This window comes from Salvelinus fontinalis, chromosome 22, assembly GCF_029448725.1.
Source record: "Salvelinus fontinalis isolate EN_2023a chromosome 22, ASM2944872v1, whole genome shotgun sequence".
In the NCBI taxonomy this organism is placed as follows: Eukaryota; Metazoa; Chordata; class Actinopteri; order Salmoniformes; family Salmonidae; genus Salvelinus; species Salvelinus fontinalis.
The window spans coordinates 22,416,409-22,436,270 of NC_074686.1; the positions used below are offsets into that span (position 1 = coordinate 22,416,409).

General features: G+C 44.5%; 1 protein-coding gene across 8 annotated transcripts in view; it reads right to left on the minus strand.

The window, feature by feature from the left end:
* LOC129820036 (receptor-type tyrosine-protein phosphatase U-like) overlaps positions 1-19,862 on the minus strand; it is a 299,258-nt gene that overhangs the window by 30,881 nt on the left and 248,515 nt on the right. For 3 of the 8 annotated variants that reach the window (XM_055876845.1, XM_055876847.1, XM_055876846.1), the window contains 6 exons: positions 15,579-15,766; positions 12,326-12,398; positions 10,584-10,660; positions 10,326-10,397; positions 7,979-7,996; positions 5,559-5,595 (listed from right to left, as the gene is read on the minus strand). In XM_055876845.1, the coding sequence (XP_055732820.1) occupies positions 5,559-5,595; positions 7,979-7,996; positions 10,326-10,397; positions 10,584-10,660; positions 12,326-12,398; positions 15,579-15,766 (465 nt within the window). The remainder of the gene's footprint in view (positions 1-5,558; positions 5,596-7,978; positions 7,997-10,325; positions 10,398-10,583; positions 10,661-12,325; positions 12,399-15,578; positions 15,767-19,862) is intronic. The other 5 variants (XM_055876850.1, XM_055876851.1, XM_055876852.1 and 2 more) reach the window with 2 other exon arrangements.

The window sequence follows — 19,862 nt, forward strand, 5'->3', positions numbered from 1 at the left end:
TACCCTTGTAAAACTGACCATCCTAACGATCCTCGACTTCGGCGATGTCCTTTACAAAATAGCCTCCAATACCCTACTCACTAAATTGGATGCAGTCTATCACAGTGCTATCCGTTTTGTCATCAAAGCCCCATATACTACCCACCACTGCGACCTGTACGCTGTCGTTGGCTGGCCCTCGCTTCATACTCGTCGCCAAACCCACTGGCTTCAGGTCATCTAAAAGACCCTGTTAGGTAAAGTCCCCCCTTATCTTAGCTCGCTGGTCACCATAGCAGCACCCACCTGTAGCACGTGCTCCAGCAGGTATATCTCTCTGGTCACCCCCAAAACCAATTCTTCATTTGGCCGCCTCTCCTTCCAGTTCTCTGCTGCCAATGACTGGAACGAACTACAAAAATCTATGAAACTGGAAACACTTATCTCCCTCACTAGCTTTAAGCACCAGCTGTCAGAGCAGCTCACAGATTACTGCACCTGTACATAGCCCATCTATAATTTATGCCAAACAACTACCTCTCCCCCTACTGTATTTATTTATTTATTTATTTTGCTCCTTTGCACCCCATTATTTCTATCTCTACTTTGCACATTCTTCCACTGCAAATCTACCATTCCAGTGTTTTACTTGCTATATTGTATTTACTTCGCCACCATGGCCTTTTATTGCCTTACCTCCCTTAGCTTATTTGCTAACATTGTATATAGTCTTATTTTTCTACTGTATTATTGACTGTATGTTTGTTTTACTCCATGTGTAACTCTGTGTTGTTGTATGTGTCGAACTGCTTTCCTTTATCTTGACCAGGTAGCAATTGTAAATGAAAACTTGTTCTCAACTTGCCTACCTGGTTAAATAAAGGTGAAATAAAAATAAAAATAAACTTACAGGCTCTAACCAATAGTGCAAAAAGGTATTAGGTGAACAATAGGTCTTTAAAGAAATAAAACAACAGTAAAAAGACAGGCTATATACAGTAGCGAGGCTATAAAAGTAGCAAGGCTACATACAGCCACCGGTTAGTCAGGCTGATTGAGGGACTGTGTGTACTGCTATACAAATTGATGGAAAGTTGTGTTGGGGAAAAACATACAACAATTTAAAACCCATGTATACAAACAACAAGTCTGCGGGTAAAATTGGTGAAAAAACACACACATCTCTTTCCACAGGGCCGTGGGGTGATTAAGCCCCATCCTCTTCAACATATACACTACCGGTCAAAAGTTTTAGAACACCTACTCATTCAAAGGTTTTTCTTTATTTTTAAAACTATGAAATAACACCTACGGAATCATGTAGTAACCTGTTTTTTTTTAACAATTCACAATATATTTATATCTCAGATTCTTCAAATAGCCACCATTTGCCTTGATGACAGCTTTGCACACTCTTGGCATTCTCGCAACCACCTTCACCTGGAATGCTTTTCCAACAGTCTTGAAGGAGTTCCCACATATGCTGAGCACTTGTTGGCTGCTTTTCCTTTACTCTGCGGTCCGACTCATCCCAAACCATCTCAGTTTGGTTGAGGTCGGGGGATTGTGGAGGCCAGATAATCTGATGCAGCACTCCATTACTCTCCTTCTTGGTAAAATAGCCCTTACACAGCCTGGAGGTGTGTTGGGTCATTGTCCTGTTGAAAAACAAATGCTAGTCCCACTAAGCCCAAACCAGAATGGGATGGCGTATCACTGCAGAATGCTGTGGTAGCCATGTTGGTTAAGTGTGCCTTGAATTCTAAATAAATCAGTGTCACCAGCAAAGCACCCCCACACCATAACACCTCCTCCTCCATGCTTTATGGTGGGAAAAACACTTGCAGAGATCATTCGTTCACCCACACAGCGTCTCACAAAGACAGTGATTGGAACCAAAAATCTCAAATTTGAACTCCAGACCAAAGGACATATTCCACCGGTCTAATGTCCATTGCTCGTGTTTCTTGGTCCAAGCAAGTATCTTCTTTTATTCGTATCCTTTAGTAGTGGTTTATTTGCAGTAATTCGACCATGAAGGCCTGATTCACACAGTCTCCTCTGAACAGTTGATGTTGAGATGTGTATGTTACTTGAACTCTGTGAAGCATTTATTTGGGCTGCAATTTCTGAGGCTGGAAACTCTAATGAACTTATCCTCTGCAGCAGAGGTAACTCTGGGTCTTCCAATCCTGTGGTGGTCCTCGTGAGAGTCAGTTTCATCATAGCACTTGATGGTTTTTGCGACTGCAGTTGAAGAAACGTTAAAAGTTTTTGAAATATTCCGTATTTACTGACCTTCATGTCTTAAAGTAATGATGGACTGTCATTTCTGTTTTCTAATTTGAGCTGTTCTTGCCATAATACGGACTTGGTCTTTTACCAAAAATAGGTATATGTTTTGTATACCACCCTTACCTTGTCAAAACACAACTTATTGGCACAAATGCATTAAGAAGGAAATAAATTCCACAAACTAACTTAACAAGACACACCTGTTAATTGAAATTCATTCCAGGTGACTACCTCATGAAGCTGGTTGAGAGAAGCCAATAGTGTAAAAAGCTGTCATCAAGGCAAAGGGTGGGTATTTGAAAAATCTCAAATAAAAAATATAATTTGATTTGTTTTTTAGTTACTACATAATTACATATGTGTTATTTCATAGTTTTGATGTCTTCACTATTATTCACAATAATGTAGAAAATAGTACAAATCTAGAAAAACTCTTGAATGACAAGTATGCTCTCTAATTCTCTCCTTCTCTCTTTCTTTCTCTCTCCCCGAGAACCTGAGCCCTAGGACCATACGTCAGGACTACCGGGCATGATGACTCCTTGCTGTCCCCAGTCCACCTGGCCTTGCTGCTATTCCAGTTTCAACTGTTCTGTCTGCGGTTATGGAACCCCTACCTGTCCCAGACCTGCTGTTTTCAACTCTTAATGATCGGCTATGAAAAGCCAACTGACATTTATTCCTGATTATTATTTGACCATGCTTGTCATTTATAAACATTTTGAAAATCTTGGCTCTCTCTAATTCTCTCCTTCTCTCTTTCTTTCTCTCTCTCGGAGGACCTGGGCCCTAGGACCATACGTCAGGACTACCGGGCATGATGACTCCTTGCTGTCCCCAGTCCACCTGGCCTTGCTGCTATTCCAGTTTCAACTGTTCTGCCTGCGGTTATGGAACCCCTACCTGTCCCAGACCTGCTGTTTTCAACTCTTAATGATCGGCTATGAAAAGCCAACTGACATTTATTCCTGATTATTATTTGACCATGCTTGTCATTTATGAACATTTTGAAAATCTTGGCTCTCTCTAATTCTCTCCTTCTCTCTTTCTTTCTCTCTCTCGGAGGACCTGGGCCCTAGGACCATACGTCAGGACTACCGGGCATGATGACTCCTTGCTGTCCCCAGTCCACCTGGCCTTGCTGCTATTCCAGTTTCAACTGTTCTGCCTGCGGTTATGGAACCCCTACCTGTCCCAGACCTGCTGTTTTCAACTCTTAATGATCGGCTATGAAAAGCCAACTGACATTTATTCCTGATTATTATTTGACCATGCTTGTCACTTATGAACATTTTGAACATCTTGGCCATGTTCTGTTATAATCTCCACCCGGCACAGCCAGAAGAGGACTGGCCACCCCTCATAGCCTGGTTCCTCTCTAGGTTTCTTCCTAGGTTTTGGCCTTTCTAGGGAGTTTTTCCTAGCCACCGTGCTTCTACACCTGCATTGCTTGCTGTTTGGGGTTTTAGGCTGGGTTTCTGTACAGCACTTCGAGATATTAGCTGATGTACGAAGGGCTATATAAAATAAACTTGATTTGATTTGATTTGAATGAGTAGGTGTTCTAAAACTTTTAACCGGTAGTGGATGTCAATGAATTGGCGAGGGCACTAGAACAGTTTGCAGCACACGGCCTCACTCTACTAGAATCTGAAGTCAAATGTCTACTGTTTGCTGATTATCTGGTGCTTCTGTCACCAACCAAGGAGGGCTTACAGCAGCACCTAGATCTTCTGCACAGCTTCAGCCAGACCTGTGCCCTGACAGTAAATCTCAGTAAGACCAAAATAATGGTGTTCCAAAAAATATCCAGTCGCCAGGACCACAAATACAAATTTCATTTAGACACCATTGCTCTAGAGCACAAACAAAACTATTCATACCTTGGCCTAAACATCATCCCCACAGGTAATTTCCACAAAGCTGTGAACAATCTGAGAGACAAGGCAAGAAGGGCCTTCGATGCCATCAAAAGGAACATAAAATTCGACATACCAATTAGGGTCTGGTTACAGAACCGATTCAGGTCTGGGGTCTGGGGTCTGGGGCCTGCTCACCAACCAAGAATTCACAAAATGGCACAAACACCAAATTGAGACTCTGCATGCAGAATTCTGCAAACATATCCTCCGTGTACAATGTAAAACACCAAATAATGCATGGAGAGCAGAATTAGGCTTCTACCCGCTAATGATAACAATCCAGAAAAGAGCAGTTACATTCTAGAACCACATAAAAGGAAGCTGATGAACCTAGAGAAGAATCCCCTAAGCAAGCTGGTCCTGGGGCTCTGTTCACAAACACAAACAGACCCCACAGATCCCCAAGACAGCAACACAATTAGACGCAAACAAATCATGAGAAAACAAAAAGATAATTACTTGACACATTGGAAAGAATTAACAAAAAATCTGAGCACACTAGAATGCTATTTGGCCCTAAAACAGAGAGTACACAGCGGCAGAATACCTGACCACTGTGACTGACCCAAACTTAAGGAAAGCTTTGACTATGCACAGACTCAGTGCATAGTCAATAGCTTTGCCTTGCTATTGAGAAAGGCCTGCACACAAAATGCACACAAAATGAAGTGGAAACTGAGCTGCACTTCCTAACCTGACAAATATATGACCATATTAGAGACACATATTTCCCTCAGATTACACAGATCCACAAAGAATTCGAAAAGAAACCCAATTTTGATAAACTCCCATATCTACTGGGTGAAATTCCACAGTGTGCCATCACAGCAGCAATATTTGTGACCTGTTGCGACAAGAAAAGGGCAACCAGTGAAGAACAAACACCATTGTAAATACAACTCATAATTGTGTTTATTTATTTTCCCTTTTGTACTTTAACCATTTGCACATCGTTACAACACTGTATATATACATAATATGACATTTGAAATGTCTTTATTATTTTTGAACTTCTGTGAGTGTAATGCTTACTATTCATTTTTATTGTTTATTTCACTTTTTATATTATCTACTTCACTTGCTTTGTCAATGTTAACATATGTTTCCCATGCCAGTAAAGCCCCTTGAATTTAGAGAGAGAGAGAGAGATGTTTGGGTGGTAGAGAATAGAGATACACCCAGATACACAATGTGATGGAGCACCAGCCAGTGTGTTTACACATTAATAATTCAAATCATTATTTTAATATCAACAACTGGGAAGGCTTGGCTGCTCATGCACACACATACATACAGTACACACGCAGAATAAGGTATATTACCATTCATTGATTTCTGAAAAACTATTCCAAGGGCACTCACCTTGGGTGGCTATGAAGTGGTTTGATCGCTGGTACCCCTGTGAAAAAAAGAGAGAAAGAGATGGAGGTAAAAAGAAAGAGAGCGAAAGAGAGAGAGTTGAACATCAGAGTAACACAGTGTAAACACCAGTCACTGGAGTCACTACAAAGAACACCACCCCCTTCCTCAGTCTCCTCTCCTCTCTTATTTTTGATCTGGTATTGAATGACACTGAATATGTAGTGAAGCTTGCATTGTATTCATCTTCCACCTAGATATAATAACAAGTGGTTTTCATAGTTTAATGTTTTCATATTGTAAAGGTTGGACTGTTGGATTACAGGGAGTTAAAGGAGATTTCTCTACAGCGGCCAGAACTGTCTAGAGAGAGGGACCGTCATTTTCTCATTGGGCAGCTTCCTCCTACCAATTATTTTTTGTTTTGTTCAGGCAGCATTTTGACATGATCTGTTCAGGTATAAAGCAATAATAAAGTACACAAGTTTCCTTCAAAAGTGAAATTATAATGCTTTCATTTCAGCAAATTGACACTGACTGATCTGTCATTGTCTCTTCTCCTGGGGGGGGGGGGGGGGGGGGGGGGGGGGGGTCATGGTCTGTGTGCGTCCAGACTAACTCAGCACTCTGAGCAAGACAAATTAACCAGCCCTGAGTATGGTGTGTTTGAGAGAGAGAGAGAGAGAGAGAAGAATATAAAGCAAGACAAATCCTCCAACCCTGGGCATGGTCCCCTCATCACTCTTGGCTATAAGGGAATACACACACACACACACACACACACACACACACACACACACACACACACACACACACACACACACACACACACACACACACACACACACACACACACACACACACACACACACACAACTCATTCCATTCCATAAGTGCCATGCCACAGAGAGGACAGGAGATGGATGACAATCGCCATGCTAGAGTGCAGTGACCCCATTCCCAACCTTCCCATGATCCTCTCTGCTTCACTGTGTGTGTGTGCTTCCTGTCTGTCACCTAGGCAACCACCATCTTCCGCCTACAGCGAGCAGACAGCATCACATCAAGCAGTGTGAAATTCAAAATGGAGGAAAAGGAACTCGCATGCTCCCCACCACACTTAAACCATGACAAAACTAATCACATCACAGCGTCGCAACATGATGAGATGAAAAGCAAGTTGCCACAAGATGGAAAGCCAAGAAGAAAGCCAATACAAAGTTGGCAATCTCTCCCTTTACATGTTCTCTTCTTTCACAGCAAGTTGGACCCCCTTCAAACCAATCTAGTTTGACCCAGCTAGATAGCCCGCCATGTGGTTGAAGATTAGCCCAAATGCTGTATGACAATCTATGTATGAGAAACATCCAACAGAATGTGATACAGGGGCAGAAAACAGGTTGAAAACAGTCATGTTATGTTCCGGCTCTGGCAGTGCAGTGTTTCCTGTGAAGCCCTTCGCTGTGTCTCATCTGAGCTGAGCAGTGTTGTAAAGTACTTGAAAGTAATACTTAAGTCGTTTTTGGGGGGTATCTGTACTTTCCTTTAATATATATATTTTTGACAACTTTTACTTTTACTTCACTACATTCCTAAAGAAAAATATGTACTTTTTACTCCATACATTTTCCCTGACACCCAAAAGTACTCGTTACATTTTGAATGCTTAGCAGGACAGGAAAATTGTCTAATTCACACACTTATCAAGAGAACATAAATGGTCATTCCCCACTTTTACTTGAGTCAATTTCTATGAAGGTATCTTTACTTTTACTCAAGTATGACAATTGGGTACTTTTTCCACCACTGGAGCTGAATGTGTGTATCTGTCCTGGCTTTGGCCCTGCATGATTTATCTGCATGGATCTCTACTGCCTTCAGGGCATATCTGAGCTCTAGCCAAAAGTAATTAACTATATAGGGAATAGACTGAGACCTTTGAGGCTCTGGCCAAAAGTAGCGCACTGTATAGGTAATAGGGGGGCATTTAGGATTCACCCTTAGACTGTGCTCTTCCCATTGGTTCCTTTGTGCGATTTCTGATGGGGGACAGGTGTAATATATAATACAAAGTTCTAACGGCTGGTTCTGTCTATTGGGACAGACTTGCCTGCAGTAAGACATGCTTTGTGTTATCTCTGCTGTGATGGGGGACAGACAAACCTCATACAAATCCTTTACTCTAAGTGAGTCTAGTCTGGCTGCAGATGAGAGTGAGTGTAGTGGTGTAGCAGAGCAGGTTCGGCTAAATTAAACTCTGGGGAGCAGCTGGTGCCTAGGGCTGGGGGGGGGGGGGGGTTCATAGACAGAGAGATTAGAAAGTGGTGGAGCGATGGAAAGGGGGAAGGAAGTAAGGGGGTACGCAGAGGGCACAGGGTGAGCGGGAAGATAGATGGAAAAGAAAGAGAAGAAGTAGTACTTACTTCCCTGTTTATCCGGATCTAAGAGGTCCCAGAGGTTAAGAAAAGAGGGAAGGAGAAAGAGAGAAAGAAGGAAGGAAGGAAGCAAGGAAAAATAAACAAATTATTGAGATTAAAGAACAGGGGGATGAGAGAGAGCGAGAGAGCGAGAGAGAGAGAGAGAGAGAGAGAGAGAGAGAGAGATTGTTTCATCATGCCACACACTGTTGCCATGACAAAGAGGTAGAAACCAAAAAAAAAATCTTGAACTTCCTGTAGTTGTTGTGGTCATGGAACACTAAGTGAACAAAACATACTATACTTTTACTACGACCCAACCCTCCTCCTATCTAGTCAAGCCCAAGCCCCACCATCCATGAAAACAGTTAGGTTAACCCAAATCAGAGCCAGACAATGTGCTGCTTTTCCATTAAACCTTTCTGAAGATGGCGGAACGGCAGTGGACCCTTAATTCCACCCCTCATCTCTCCATTCACCCCTCCATTCTTCCCTTTCTCCTACTCACATGAATAATTTAGTATGGCGTCTGGTGGTGGGTTAGCCTAGCGGGAAGGCTAGTCAGGGGTCCTGCCACAACATGCAGACAGTGGTGTAGACAGCCCTAACAATGTCACAGGTTTCCTCCCAAGGCCCATATGCTAATGAAACTTTCAGGTAGAGCTAGAGGAGGGTGAACGGAGAATGGAACCAGTGTGCTCACAAAGGGCAAGAACGGTCGGAACACTCTCCATGATCTCCAACACAAACACATTGTCCTTCCCTTCCACCTCAACCTGCTGAGTCAGCGCTCATTTGACCTTTTATTTTCTGTCAATTTTAGCTTTTCTATTCTGTCCATTTGACTTATTCTTATATTCTTCATTTCTTTGAGCGAAGGGAGAAGAATCCAGTCGAACCCTGTACGCTCTTTCCTGCTCTCATTGGGCACTTCACTGAACGGACTGTGTTCAACAAAATAAATAATTGCTAAAAGAGGTTTTTGTGAATGTCACCTTTACGTAACCTGTACTGCGTGCGTATTAAGCAACGCCTCCACACACACACACACACACACACACACACACACACACACACACACACACACACACACACACACACACACACACACACACACACACACACACACACACACACACACACACACACACACACACTCACTGCTTGGCCCTAGCTCAAGCACACAAAGTGTATATCCCTCCAACACTAGCTACAGTACTAGCTGTTCAGCTTTGACACAGAGCTGGGAGAGAAAGTGTCTGGGATGAGGGATGAACTGGTACTGGGCTTGGCTATGCCTTCCTGGATGAGACTCACTGGAGCTGAACAGTTGAAATCACAACTAACTGAATGCCAGATGAACAGGATCAGGCATTTGATATCATCAGACAGACAGAGCGAGTCACAGCTCGGAGTCGACTTAGGAGAGCTTTTGGACGAGTCGTCAGCCGTCACAGAGGACACAGAGACTCCTAGCTTATAGGATATTAAAGGATCTTATAGGATCTTATAGGATCTGTGGTGTTGCTGAGACGATGTCTATCTTAAATCTATTCCAGTACCTCCAGGGATACAGGTACAAAGCCAGGTTGAGGGGACAATCCTCTTTAAGTGGATATCCTCACTGTCACAGTGTACTGGCCAGCCAACTGAGGCAAGCCCAGAGAGGGTTGTTGGGACAGAGTACCTGTACACAGTACAGTGGGAGTCTCTGACTGTCACATCCTCAAACACTTCGGACGGGTGTCCCTGTAGACTGGAACATTGGGCTAGACATCCTTAAACCACAGGAGGTTGGTGACACCTTAATTGAGGAAGATGGGATCATGGTAGTGACTGAAGAGGAATCAGTGGAATGGTATCAAATACATCAAACACATGGTTTCTATGTGTTTGATGCCATTCCATTCGCTCGGTTCCAGCCATTATTATTAGCCGTTTGTGACCAGCCTACAAACTGCTACTGGGGTAGACAACATTACCCAAGAGTCTCCTTCCTGTCTCAAGCATACATACAGCTACTGGGTGAAACTACATTACACAATCGTCTCTCCTTCCTGTGGCCAGTCTACAGACAGCTGCTGGGAGAGATTGTATTACCCATGAGTCTATCCTCCTCCAGCACTTCTCTAGCACTGGGCCAGACACACAGCTTAAAGGAACACTCAACAATACAAAGAAAAAATGTGAATATCAGGAAGTCTTCCATGTGAGGCGAGAGACTAATCTCTGCAGCGGTTGTTGTCACACAGCTATCACATTGCAATAGAGTAAAGCCAACTCCCGTGCGCATGCTCAGAAGCTGTGTGGATGCTCAGAAGCTGTGTGGATGCTCAGAAGTGCAGCCTCTTACATCGTAAGTCACTCTGCAATATCTTTGGTTCCCACAGCTGATCATACGGCTGAGTCTCAGTTTAAGGAGCAACTGTGGACAGAGACAGTAAAGAGTGAGGAGGAGGAGTGGGGTGGGGCAGAGTGAAAGAGTAGCGAGAGAGAGAGAGAGAGAGAGAGAGAGAGAGAGAGAGAGAGAGAGAGAGAGAGAGAGAGAGAGAGAGAGAGAGAGAGAGAGAGAGAGAGAGAGAGAGAAAGAGAGAGAGAGCGTGTAACTTACGTCTATGTAGTTGGCATTGCCATAGTCAGAGTTGGGGTCTGCTAAGAGAGAGTGCAGCTTGACTCGATGACGATCATCTAGAGGGGAGAGATCATCAACAGGGGAGAAATCATCAACAGGGGAGAAATCATCAACAGGGGAGAAATCATCAACAGGGGAGAGATCATCAACAGGAGAGAGATCATCAACAGGAGAGAGATCATCAACAGGAGAGAGATCATCAACAGGGGAGAGATCATCAACAGGAGAGAGATCATCAACAGGAGAGAGATCATCAACAGGGGAGAGATCATCAACAGGAGAGAGATCATCAACCGGAGAGAGATCATCAACAGGAGAGAGATCATCAACAGGGGAGAGATCATCAACAGGGGAGAGATCATCAACAGGAGAGAGATCATCAACAGGGGAGAGATCATCAACAGGGGAGAGATCATCAACAGGGTAGAGACCATCAACAGGAGAGAGATCATCAACAGGGGAGAGATCATCAACAGGGTAGAGATCATCAACAGGAGAGAGATCGTCAACAGGATAGAGATCATCAACAGGAGAGAGATCATCAACAGGGTAGAGACCATCAACAGGGTAGAGACCATCAACAGGGTAGAGATCATCAACAGGAGAGAGATCATCAACAGGAGAGAGATCATCAACAGGGGAGAGATCATCAATAGGGGAGAGATCATCAACAGGAGAGAGATCATCATCAGGAGAGAGATCATCAACAGGGGAGAGATCATCAACAGGGTAGAGATCATCAACAGGGTAGAGATCATCAACAGGAGAGAGATCATCAACAGGAGAGAGATCATCAACAGGAGAGAGATCATCAACAGGGGAGAGATCATCAACAGGAGAGAGATCGTCAACCGGAGAGAGATCATCAACAGGAGAGAGATCATCAACAGGGGAGAGATCATCAACAGGGGAGAGATCATCAACAGGAGAGAGATCATCAACAGGGGAGAGATCATCAACAGGGGAGAGATCATCAGCAGGGTAGAGACCATCAACAGGAGAGAGATCATCAACAGGGGAGAGATCATCAACAGGGTAGAGATCATCAACAGGAGAGAGATCATCAACAGGAGAGAGATCATCAACAGGGGAGAGATCATCAACAGGGGAGAGATCATCAACAGGGGAGAGATCATCAACAGGAGAGAGATCATCAACAGGGGAGAGATCATCAACAGGGTAGAGATCATCAACAGGGGAGAGATCATCAACAGGGGAGAGATCATCAACAGGAGAGAGATCATCAACAGGGGAGAGATCATCAACAGGGTAGAGATCATCAACAGGGTAGAGATCATCAACAGGAGAGAGATCATCAACAGGAGAGAGATCATCAACAGGGGAGAGATCATCAACAGGAGAGAGATCATCAGCAGGAGAGAGATCATCAACAGGAGAGAGATCATCAACAGGAGAGAGATCATCAACAGGGGAAAGATCATCAACAGGGAAGAGATCATCAACAAGAAAGAGGGACTTTTATGTCAGCTTTATTAAACCAGGAAGTCTTTTCAGATGTATATTCTCTTTTAAAGGGACACTAACAAAGATATTAAACAAAACAAAGATTTTTAAATAGTGGTTGACGATAGCGATTGACTTGAGGACATGTTATAATTGGTACACTAATTTGAAAAAAAGTTACAGTAGCTTTCCTGCAAATGTTCTTCCATATATGGCATACCACTCCATTCCAGAGTGAGGGTCTGAACAGAACTTACGCCCCAATAAACTGTCATGTCTCCCTTTAGTCTTGTCCTTCTTCTTGGTGACATCCCATCCATCAAAGAAGCTCTGAGAAGAGAAGGAACAAGTGGTCACAAAGACAGTGAGATATGGTGAGCATACAGGCAAAATTCTGCATTCAGTTGATTTAAACAGCACACTGAAATACTTAGCTTGGTTACTGGAGTGTTAGATATCACTAGGACACAAGGAATATACTGTAGGTGTCATCAGATTCAAATATCCTTTCAGTTTTATTACCAAATCTCCACTTAGTTTCACCACTTAGCTTAGTTACCCAACTTAGACTGTTATCCTGAGGTTCTCTGAGTAACTTGGCCATCATATTCACTGCTCGTATTTCTGTCATGACACAATTATGAGAGAACGGTGAGGAGAAGAAGAGGCTAAGAGAGATGGATCTGGCCTTGAGGGGGAGAGGAGAGGAGGAGAGGAGGTAGAGGGGTGAGGACATGAGGAGAGGAGGAAAGGAGAGTGGAGACGAGGAAGAGGAGAGGAAGAGAAGGAGAGGAGGGCGGGAAGAAAGAGGGCAGTCAAGAGTTAAGAGGAGGAAAGGAGGAGAGGATGAGGAGAGGAAGAGGTGGTAGATAGGCGAGCTTGAGTCTCTCTCATTACCTATGCATCGAGAGTGGTTCTGCCTAAAATCCAAGTGTTTTATAATAGCTTGGTGTTAAAGTGCTACCTTTGTGACAGATGTTTATGGCACCATTTTCACAATCTGGCTGCACATCGCGATAGGAGCTATTGAATCTAAATCAACGTTATGAGAGAGCGAGAGACTAGAGAGTAGAGAAAGAAAGAATGACTGAGTGAGTGTGACAGACGTGTTTGCGGAGAAACACAGTGGCGCTGGCGGCGGTAGCGTCCAAGTCACATCACGTTCATGGCGTAAGTCAAACTTATATCCTGGCTGCTTTTCCGGGCACATCCAGGCGCTCCAACCCCAGCTTACTAAATCCCTCATCAGCGTCGGCCCAATCCCAGCATGGGATCAGCGTGGGGCGGCCGGTCCACCTACAGCCCAGGGACAGTGGCAGCATGCTGATCAGAGGATTACACCTGCGCCTCACTCCTACACAGGTAATACTATACCTAATCCTGCTTAGAGAAGACATGATACCTCTCTCTCTCTCTCCTTCTCTCTCTCCTCCCACCAACACACTTTAGAGCAGAGCCTGACTAACACTGAACCAATCCATAGACAAACTTTCTTTAACACGCCACTATCATGCATCAGGGTCTCAGCTGCTGATCGTCAGAATGGAATTCTCTTTTCTTCTAGCAATGTTCTTTATCTCCCCTGAAGCCACACATGACTCCAACACCATCATTAAGCTTGCTGACGACACGCCGGTGGTAGGTCTCACCGGCGACGATGAGACAGCCTACAGGGAGGACAGTGACTTGGCAGTGTAGTGCCGGGACAACAACCTGTCCTTCAACATCAGTAAGACCAAGGAGCTGATCGTGGACGACAACAAATGGGGTGGCGAGCACGCCCCCATCCACATTGACAGGACTGCAGTGGAACGGGTCGTTCATCAGGGCCAACACAGCGCGACAGTGCCTCTTCCACCTCAGGAGGTTGAAAAGGTTTGGCATGGGCACTCAAATCCTCAAAAAGTTGTACAGATACATCATTGAGAGCATCTTGATTGACTGCATCACTGCTTGGTGCTTGATTGACTGCATCACCGCCCTCGATCACATGGTGCTACAGACGATGGTGCGGACAGCCCAGTACATCACTGGAGCCCAGCTCCCTGTCATACAGGACCTTTATATCAGGTGGTGTGGAAAGAAGGCCAGGAGAATCGTTAAAGACTCCAGCCACCCAAGCCATAGACTCTCTGCTTCCTCACGGTAAGCGGTACCAGTGCATCAAGTCTGACACCAAAACGCTCCTGAACAGTTTCCATCCCCAAGCCACAAGACAACTTTTTGCACTGCCTCTATGCACACTCACATACACTGACACTCCAACACACACATAACATGCACACACATTTAAATGGACTATACACACACGCACACACACCCACATGCAATCTTCTTTCATGATGCTGCTACTCTGTTAATCATCAATCCTCATGCCTAGTCACCTTACCCCAATACATATATACCTATATCGATCCAGTATCCTTGCACATTGTAAATATGGTATTGGAACTGACCCTGTGTATAGCTTCTTACTTTCTATTGTTATTATTTCTATTTCCTGTCTGTTTTTGTTCTACCTTATATTATTTAATAGTACTACACTGATATTGATTACTGCACTGTTGGGTTTAGAGCTCTGGTTTGTAATGACATCCTTTCAACCAGTTTTGCCTGCTGGGTTGAAGCCCTGAAGATAGTCAAGAGAATTGGATCTAACCTGACAATCTAACCAGTTGGTTGTAATCTGGTTATGGCTATCTGACATCAGCCTCGTTCTACCTGAGACAGTCCAGAAATCCTGTAGCGCCGGTCCAGAAACCCTGAAGTGCCATTTAAAAACTCCCAGAGTCCTTTGCAGCATGCATGATCAATGGCCACCTCGGCAGCCCAGTGGGAAATAAGGGTTATGAAGTCCTACAGCCAGTATCACACTGATACACACATCACACGCACGTATGCGCACACACACAAACACCCCAGACGCACACTGATCTCTCCATCTCCTTTATTTCTCCAGGCGACAGACTAGGGAGCGATGGAGGGAGCGAGACTGGAGGAGCGGAAAAGCGATGGAAGAGTGAAAAAGCGACCACGGTATTGATTTTAGGAGGGGGAATTTGTTGGGCCCTTGGGGGGTGGGATTAATGAATCGAAAAGCGCATCTGGAATCCTGGAGGTTTGGATTCCGGTACAAATACAAGCTAAATGCTACTGGGCGAATAGAGGGACTTTGTAGTAAATCACAAATAGAATGAAAAAAAGTTACTTGAAAGCCATTTAATTAATATAGTCTTGGTAGAAACAGAAAAGGATCTGAAAGAGAGATGAGCAGAATAAAATAGCTTTACATTGAGAGATGGTATCAAACAGCTACTGGAGGTTTACATTGACTGCTGCTTATTAAAACACGCTTCCAGCACCAACCTGCTGAACACATAAGCCATTGGACTCAGAGATGAGAAACTGTATTAAAATGCCTTCTGCCTCCAAAATTGCATCATTAAATCCCAAAGGATGCTATGCCCACATTCTCTCTCTCTCTCTCTCCCCTCTCCCCCTCCCTCTCACCTCATACTCCTGTTTGAAGCCGTATCCCTCCCCAGTCTTCATCTGGTTGATGTGTTGGAGGAGGTCTGCCACCCTGACCGCAGGGTGAAGTTGACCTGTGTGGTACGGAGAGCTCTTCCTACGACAGTGGCGTCGAGGTGAACCACCCAACAGGCTGCTGGACTCGTTCACTGAACTCCTCTGTTCATCTAGAGGAGACATACACATGCATGAGCATGGCACGCAAGCACATACACACGCACAAAGATGGATACTCAAACACAGACACAAAGATGGACACAAACATACACACAGACACGTTAACCATTACACAGCATTACATATGTTATACCACCCTGCATACCACTGCTGGCTTGCTTCTGAAGCTAAGCAGGGTTGGTCCTGGTCAGTCCCTGGATGGGAGACCAGATGCTGCTGGAAGTGGTGTTGGAGGGCCAGTAGGAGGCACTCTTTCCTCTGGTCTAATAAAATATCCCAATGCCCCAGGGCAGTGATTGGGGACACTGCCCTGTGTAGGGTGCCGTCTTTCGGATGGGACGTTAAACGGGTGTCCTGACTCTCTGAGGTCATTAAAGATCCCATGGCACTTATCGTAAGAGTAGGGGTGTTAACCCCGGTGTCCTGGCTAAATTCCCAAACTGGCCCTCAAACCATCATGGTCACCTAATAATCCCCAGTTTACAATTGGCTCATTCATCCCCCTCCTCTCCCCTGTAACTATTCCCCAGGTCGTTGCTGCAAATGAGAACGTGTTCTCAGTCAACTTACCTGGTAAAATAACGGTAAAATAAAATAAATAAAATAAATAAAAATATAAGTGCCAGTATTAGTGGCTACATGTTCTTTTATTAATAAAGTGCATGGCTCAGTGAGGGACTGAAGGTCAACCTCCACCTGCTCAACACAACACCCACTCAACTGACAGATCAAGGAAGAGCCGGTATCACAATAAAGACATATTGTATGTACATATTGACAGGTACGGTGGAATATTTTTATTGAAAGAGGTCGTTTGAGAAGAGAGAGAGAAAGAGAGAGAGTGAGAAGGAAAATAGTGTATATTGATAAAAGCAATCTGAAGGACTGAGAGAATGAGATGGATATTGACAGAGAAACTAAGATGGCGCCGAAGAAGATGGCTGACGTTTTACATGCTCCTAACCAACTGTGCTATTTTGTTAGTTTTTATATGTTGTTTGTAACTTGTTTTTTTACTTATTTTGTACATAATGTTGCTGCTACCGTCTCTTATGACCGAAAATAACTTCTGGACATCAGAAAAGCGATTACTCAACTCGAACTGGAAGAAGCTTTTTCCTTTAGCGAGTCCGACGAGAAGGATATACTGCTTTCCCGGCAACAGGCCCAAATCCCCGACATTTGCATGAAGAAAAGACGGAGAAAAAGGGGGCGCAGGTCGGGCTGGTTTCTAAGAATCCGTAGGCTTGCGAGTAAACTCCCACTGCCATCCATTCTATTGGCTAACGTACAATATAAAAATAAAAATAAAAATAAAATTGATGACCTACTATTAAGATTATCCTACCAACGGGACATTTAAAACTGTAATATCTTATGTTTCACAGAGTCGTGGCTGAACGACGACGCGGAAAATATAGAGCTGGTGGGATTTTCCATGCACCGCCAGAACAGAGAAGCTACGTCTGGTAAGAGGAGGGGTGGGGTGTGTGTCTATTTGCCAATAACAGCTGGTGCGCAATGTCTAATAATAATGAAGTCTCGAGGTATTGCTTGCCTGAGGTAGGGTAACTTATGATAAGCTGTAGACCACACTATCTACCAAGAGAGTTGTCATCTATATTATTCGTAGCCGTCTATTTACCACCACAGACCAATGCTAGCACTACGACCACACTCAACCAACTCTATAAGACCATAAGGAAACAAGAAAATGCTCATCCAGAAGTGGCACTCCTAGTGGCCGGGGATTTTATTGCAGGCAAACTTAAATCAGTTTTACAACATTTTCACCAGCATGTTACGTGTGCAACGAGAGGGAAAACAACTCTAGACCACCTGTACTCCACACACAGAGATGTATACAAAGCTCTCCCCCGCCCTCCATTTGGCAAATCTGACCACACATCTCCCCTCCTGATTCCTTCTTACAAGCTAAAACTAAAGCAGGCATTACCAGTGACTCGCTCAATACGGACGTGGCAGACAACGCGGATGCTGTGCTACAGGACTGTTTTGCTAGCAAAGAATGGAATAAGTTCCAGAATTCCTGCAATGGCATTGAGGAGTATACCACAGCTTCATTAATAAGTGCATCGACGACGTCATCCTAAATGTGAACGTACGTACAGATCCCAACCAGAAGCCATGGATTACAGGCAACATCCTCATCGAGCTAAAGACTAAAGCTGCCACTTTCAAGGAGAGTGCCACTAATCCGGACGCTTATAAGAAATCGCGCTATGCACTCAGATGAACAATCAAACAAGCAAAGCGTCAATACAGGACGCTGTACTACATCGGCTCTGACGCTCGGCGGATGTGGTAGGGCTTGAAAACTATTATGGACTACAAAGGAAACCCAGACGTGAGCTTTCCAGTGATGCGAGCCTACCAGACGAGCTAAATGCTCGCTCCAAGGCAAGCACCACTGAAGCATACATGAGAGCACCAGCAGTTCTGGATGACTGTGTGATATTGCTCTCGGTAGCCGATGTGAGCAATACTTTTAAACAGATCAACATTCACAAAGCCGCGGGGCCAGACGGATTACCAGGACGTGTACTCAAAGCATGCACGGACCAACTGGCAAAGGTCTTCACTGACATTTTTAACCTCTCCCTGACCGAGTCCGTAATACCTACATGTTTCAAGAAGACCACCATAGTCCTTCTGCCCAAGGAAGCAAAGGTCACTTGCCCAACTGATTACCGCAACGTAGCACTCACGTCGGTAGCCATGAAGAGCTTTGAAAGGCTAGTCAAGGCTCACATAAACAGCATCCTCCCGGATACCCCAGACCCACTCCAATTTGCATACCGCACAAACAGATCCACAGATGACGCAATCTCCCTCGCACTCCACACTGCCCTTTCCCACCTGGGCAAAAGGAACACCTGTGTGAGAATGCTATTCATTGACTACAGCTCAGTGTTCAACACCATAGTGCCCACGCAGCTCATCACTAAGCTAAGAACCCTGGGACTAAACACCTCCCTCTGCAACTGGATCCTGGACTTCCTGACGGGCCACCCCCAGGTGGTAAGGGTAAGCAACAACACATCTGCCACACTGATACTCAAGGCTGGGGCCCCTCAGGGGTGTGTACTTAGTCCCATCGTGTACTCCTTGTTCACCCACGACTGCGTGGCCAAACACGACTCCAACACCATCATTAAGTTTGCTGATGACACAACAGTGGTAGGCCTGATCACCGACAACGATGAGACAACTTATAGGGAGGAGGTCAAAGAATTGGCAGTGTGGTGCCAGGACAACAACCTTTCCCTCAATGTGAGCAAGACAAAGGAGCTGATCGTGGACTACAGATAAAGGAAGGCCGAACAGGCCACCATTAACCTGTTGGGGATGGGGGCGCTGTTTAGACTATTTATGCTAATGTGGCTAATTTTTTAAACGGCTTCCCACAAAATCCTTGATCGTACAATATGCATATTATTATTATTATTGGATAGAAAACAGTCTATAGTTTCTATAGGAGTTGAAATTTTGTCTCTAAGTGGAACAGAGCCCATTCTACAGCAATTTCCCTGACATGGAGTCAGATTTGAGAAACGTTGGCCACTTTTCTGAAGTCATTTAAACGGGCACTGTCGTTGCTATGACTATACGGACACTTCTTACGTCTTCCCCTGGATGCCTTTACGTGATGACGATTCCAACGGGCTCGATTGCTCGTTCACAGGCCCTACAAATGAAAAAAACCTTTAGCTAGCAAGTCTTTTCTTGCTGCGTAACGCGCGTGGAAGACACCGACCCTCTCCTGTTCCAAGCGTTAGTTTAGCCTGTTATATTTCTCCGGTCATCTTTTCACTCGTTATAGGAGTTACAAACATCACAAAGTAGTTAATTTAAAGCGTTTTATAGCAATTTATATCCGTTTAGTGCGATTTTGGGACATTTATTTTTGCAACGATGTGAAAAGTTGGAAACGCTTTTCAGTTCATCCCGAACGTAGTTGACATTTCCACATGGCAAGAGGACAGCTTTCCACCAAAAGACGATTGCTCCCAAGAAAGGATCCTTTGCCCAAGATACTGATGGAAGAACAGCTCAAGGTAGGAC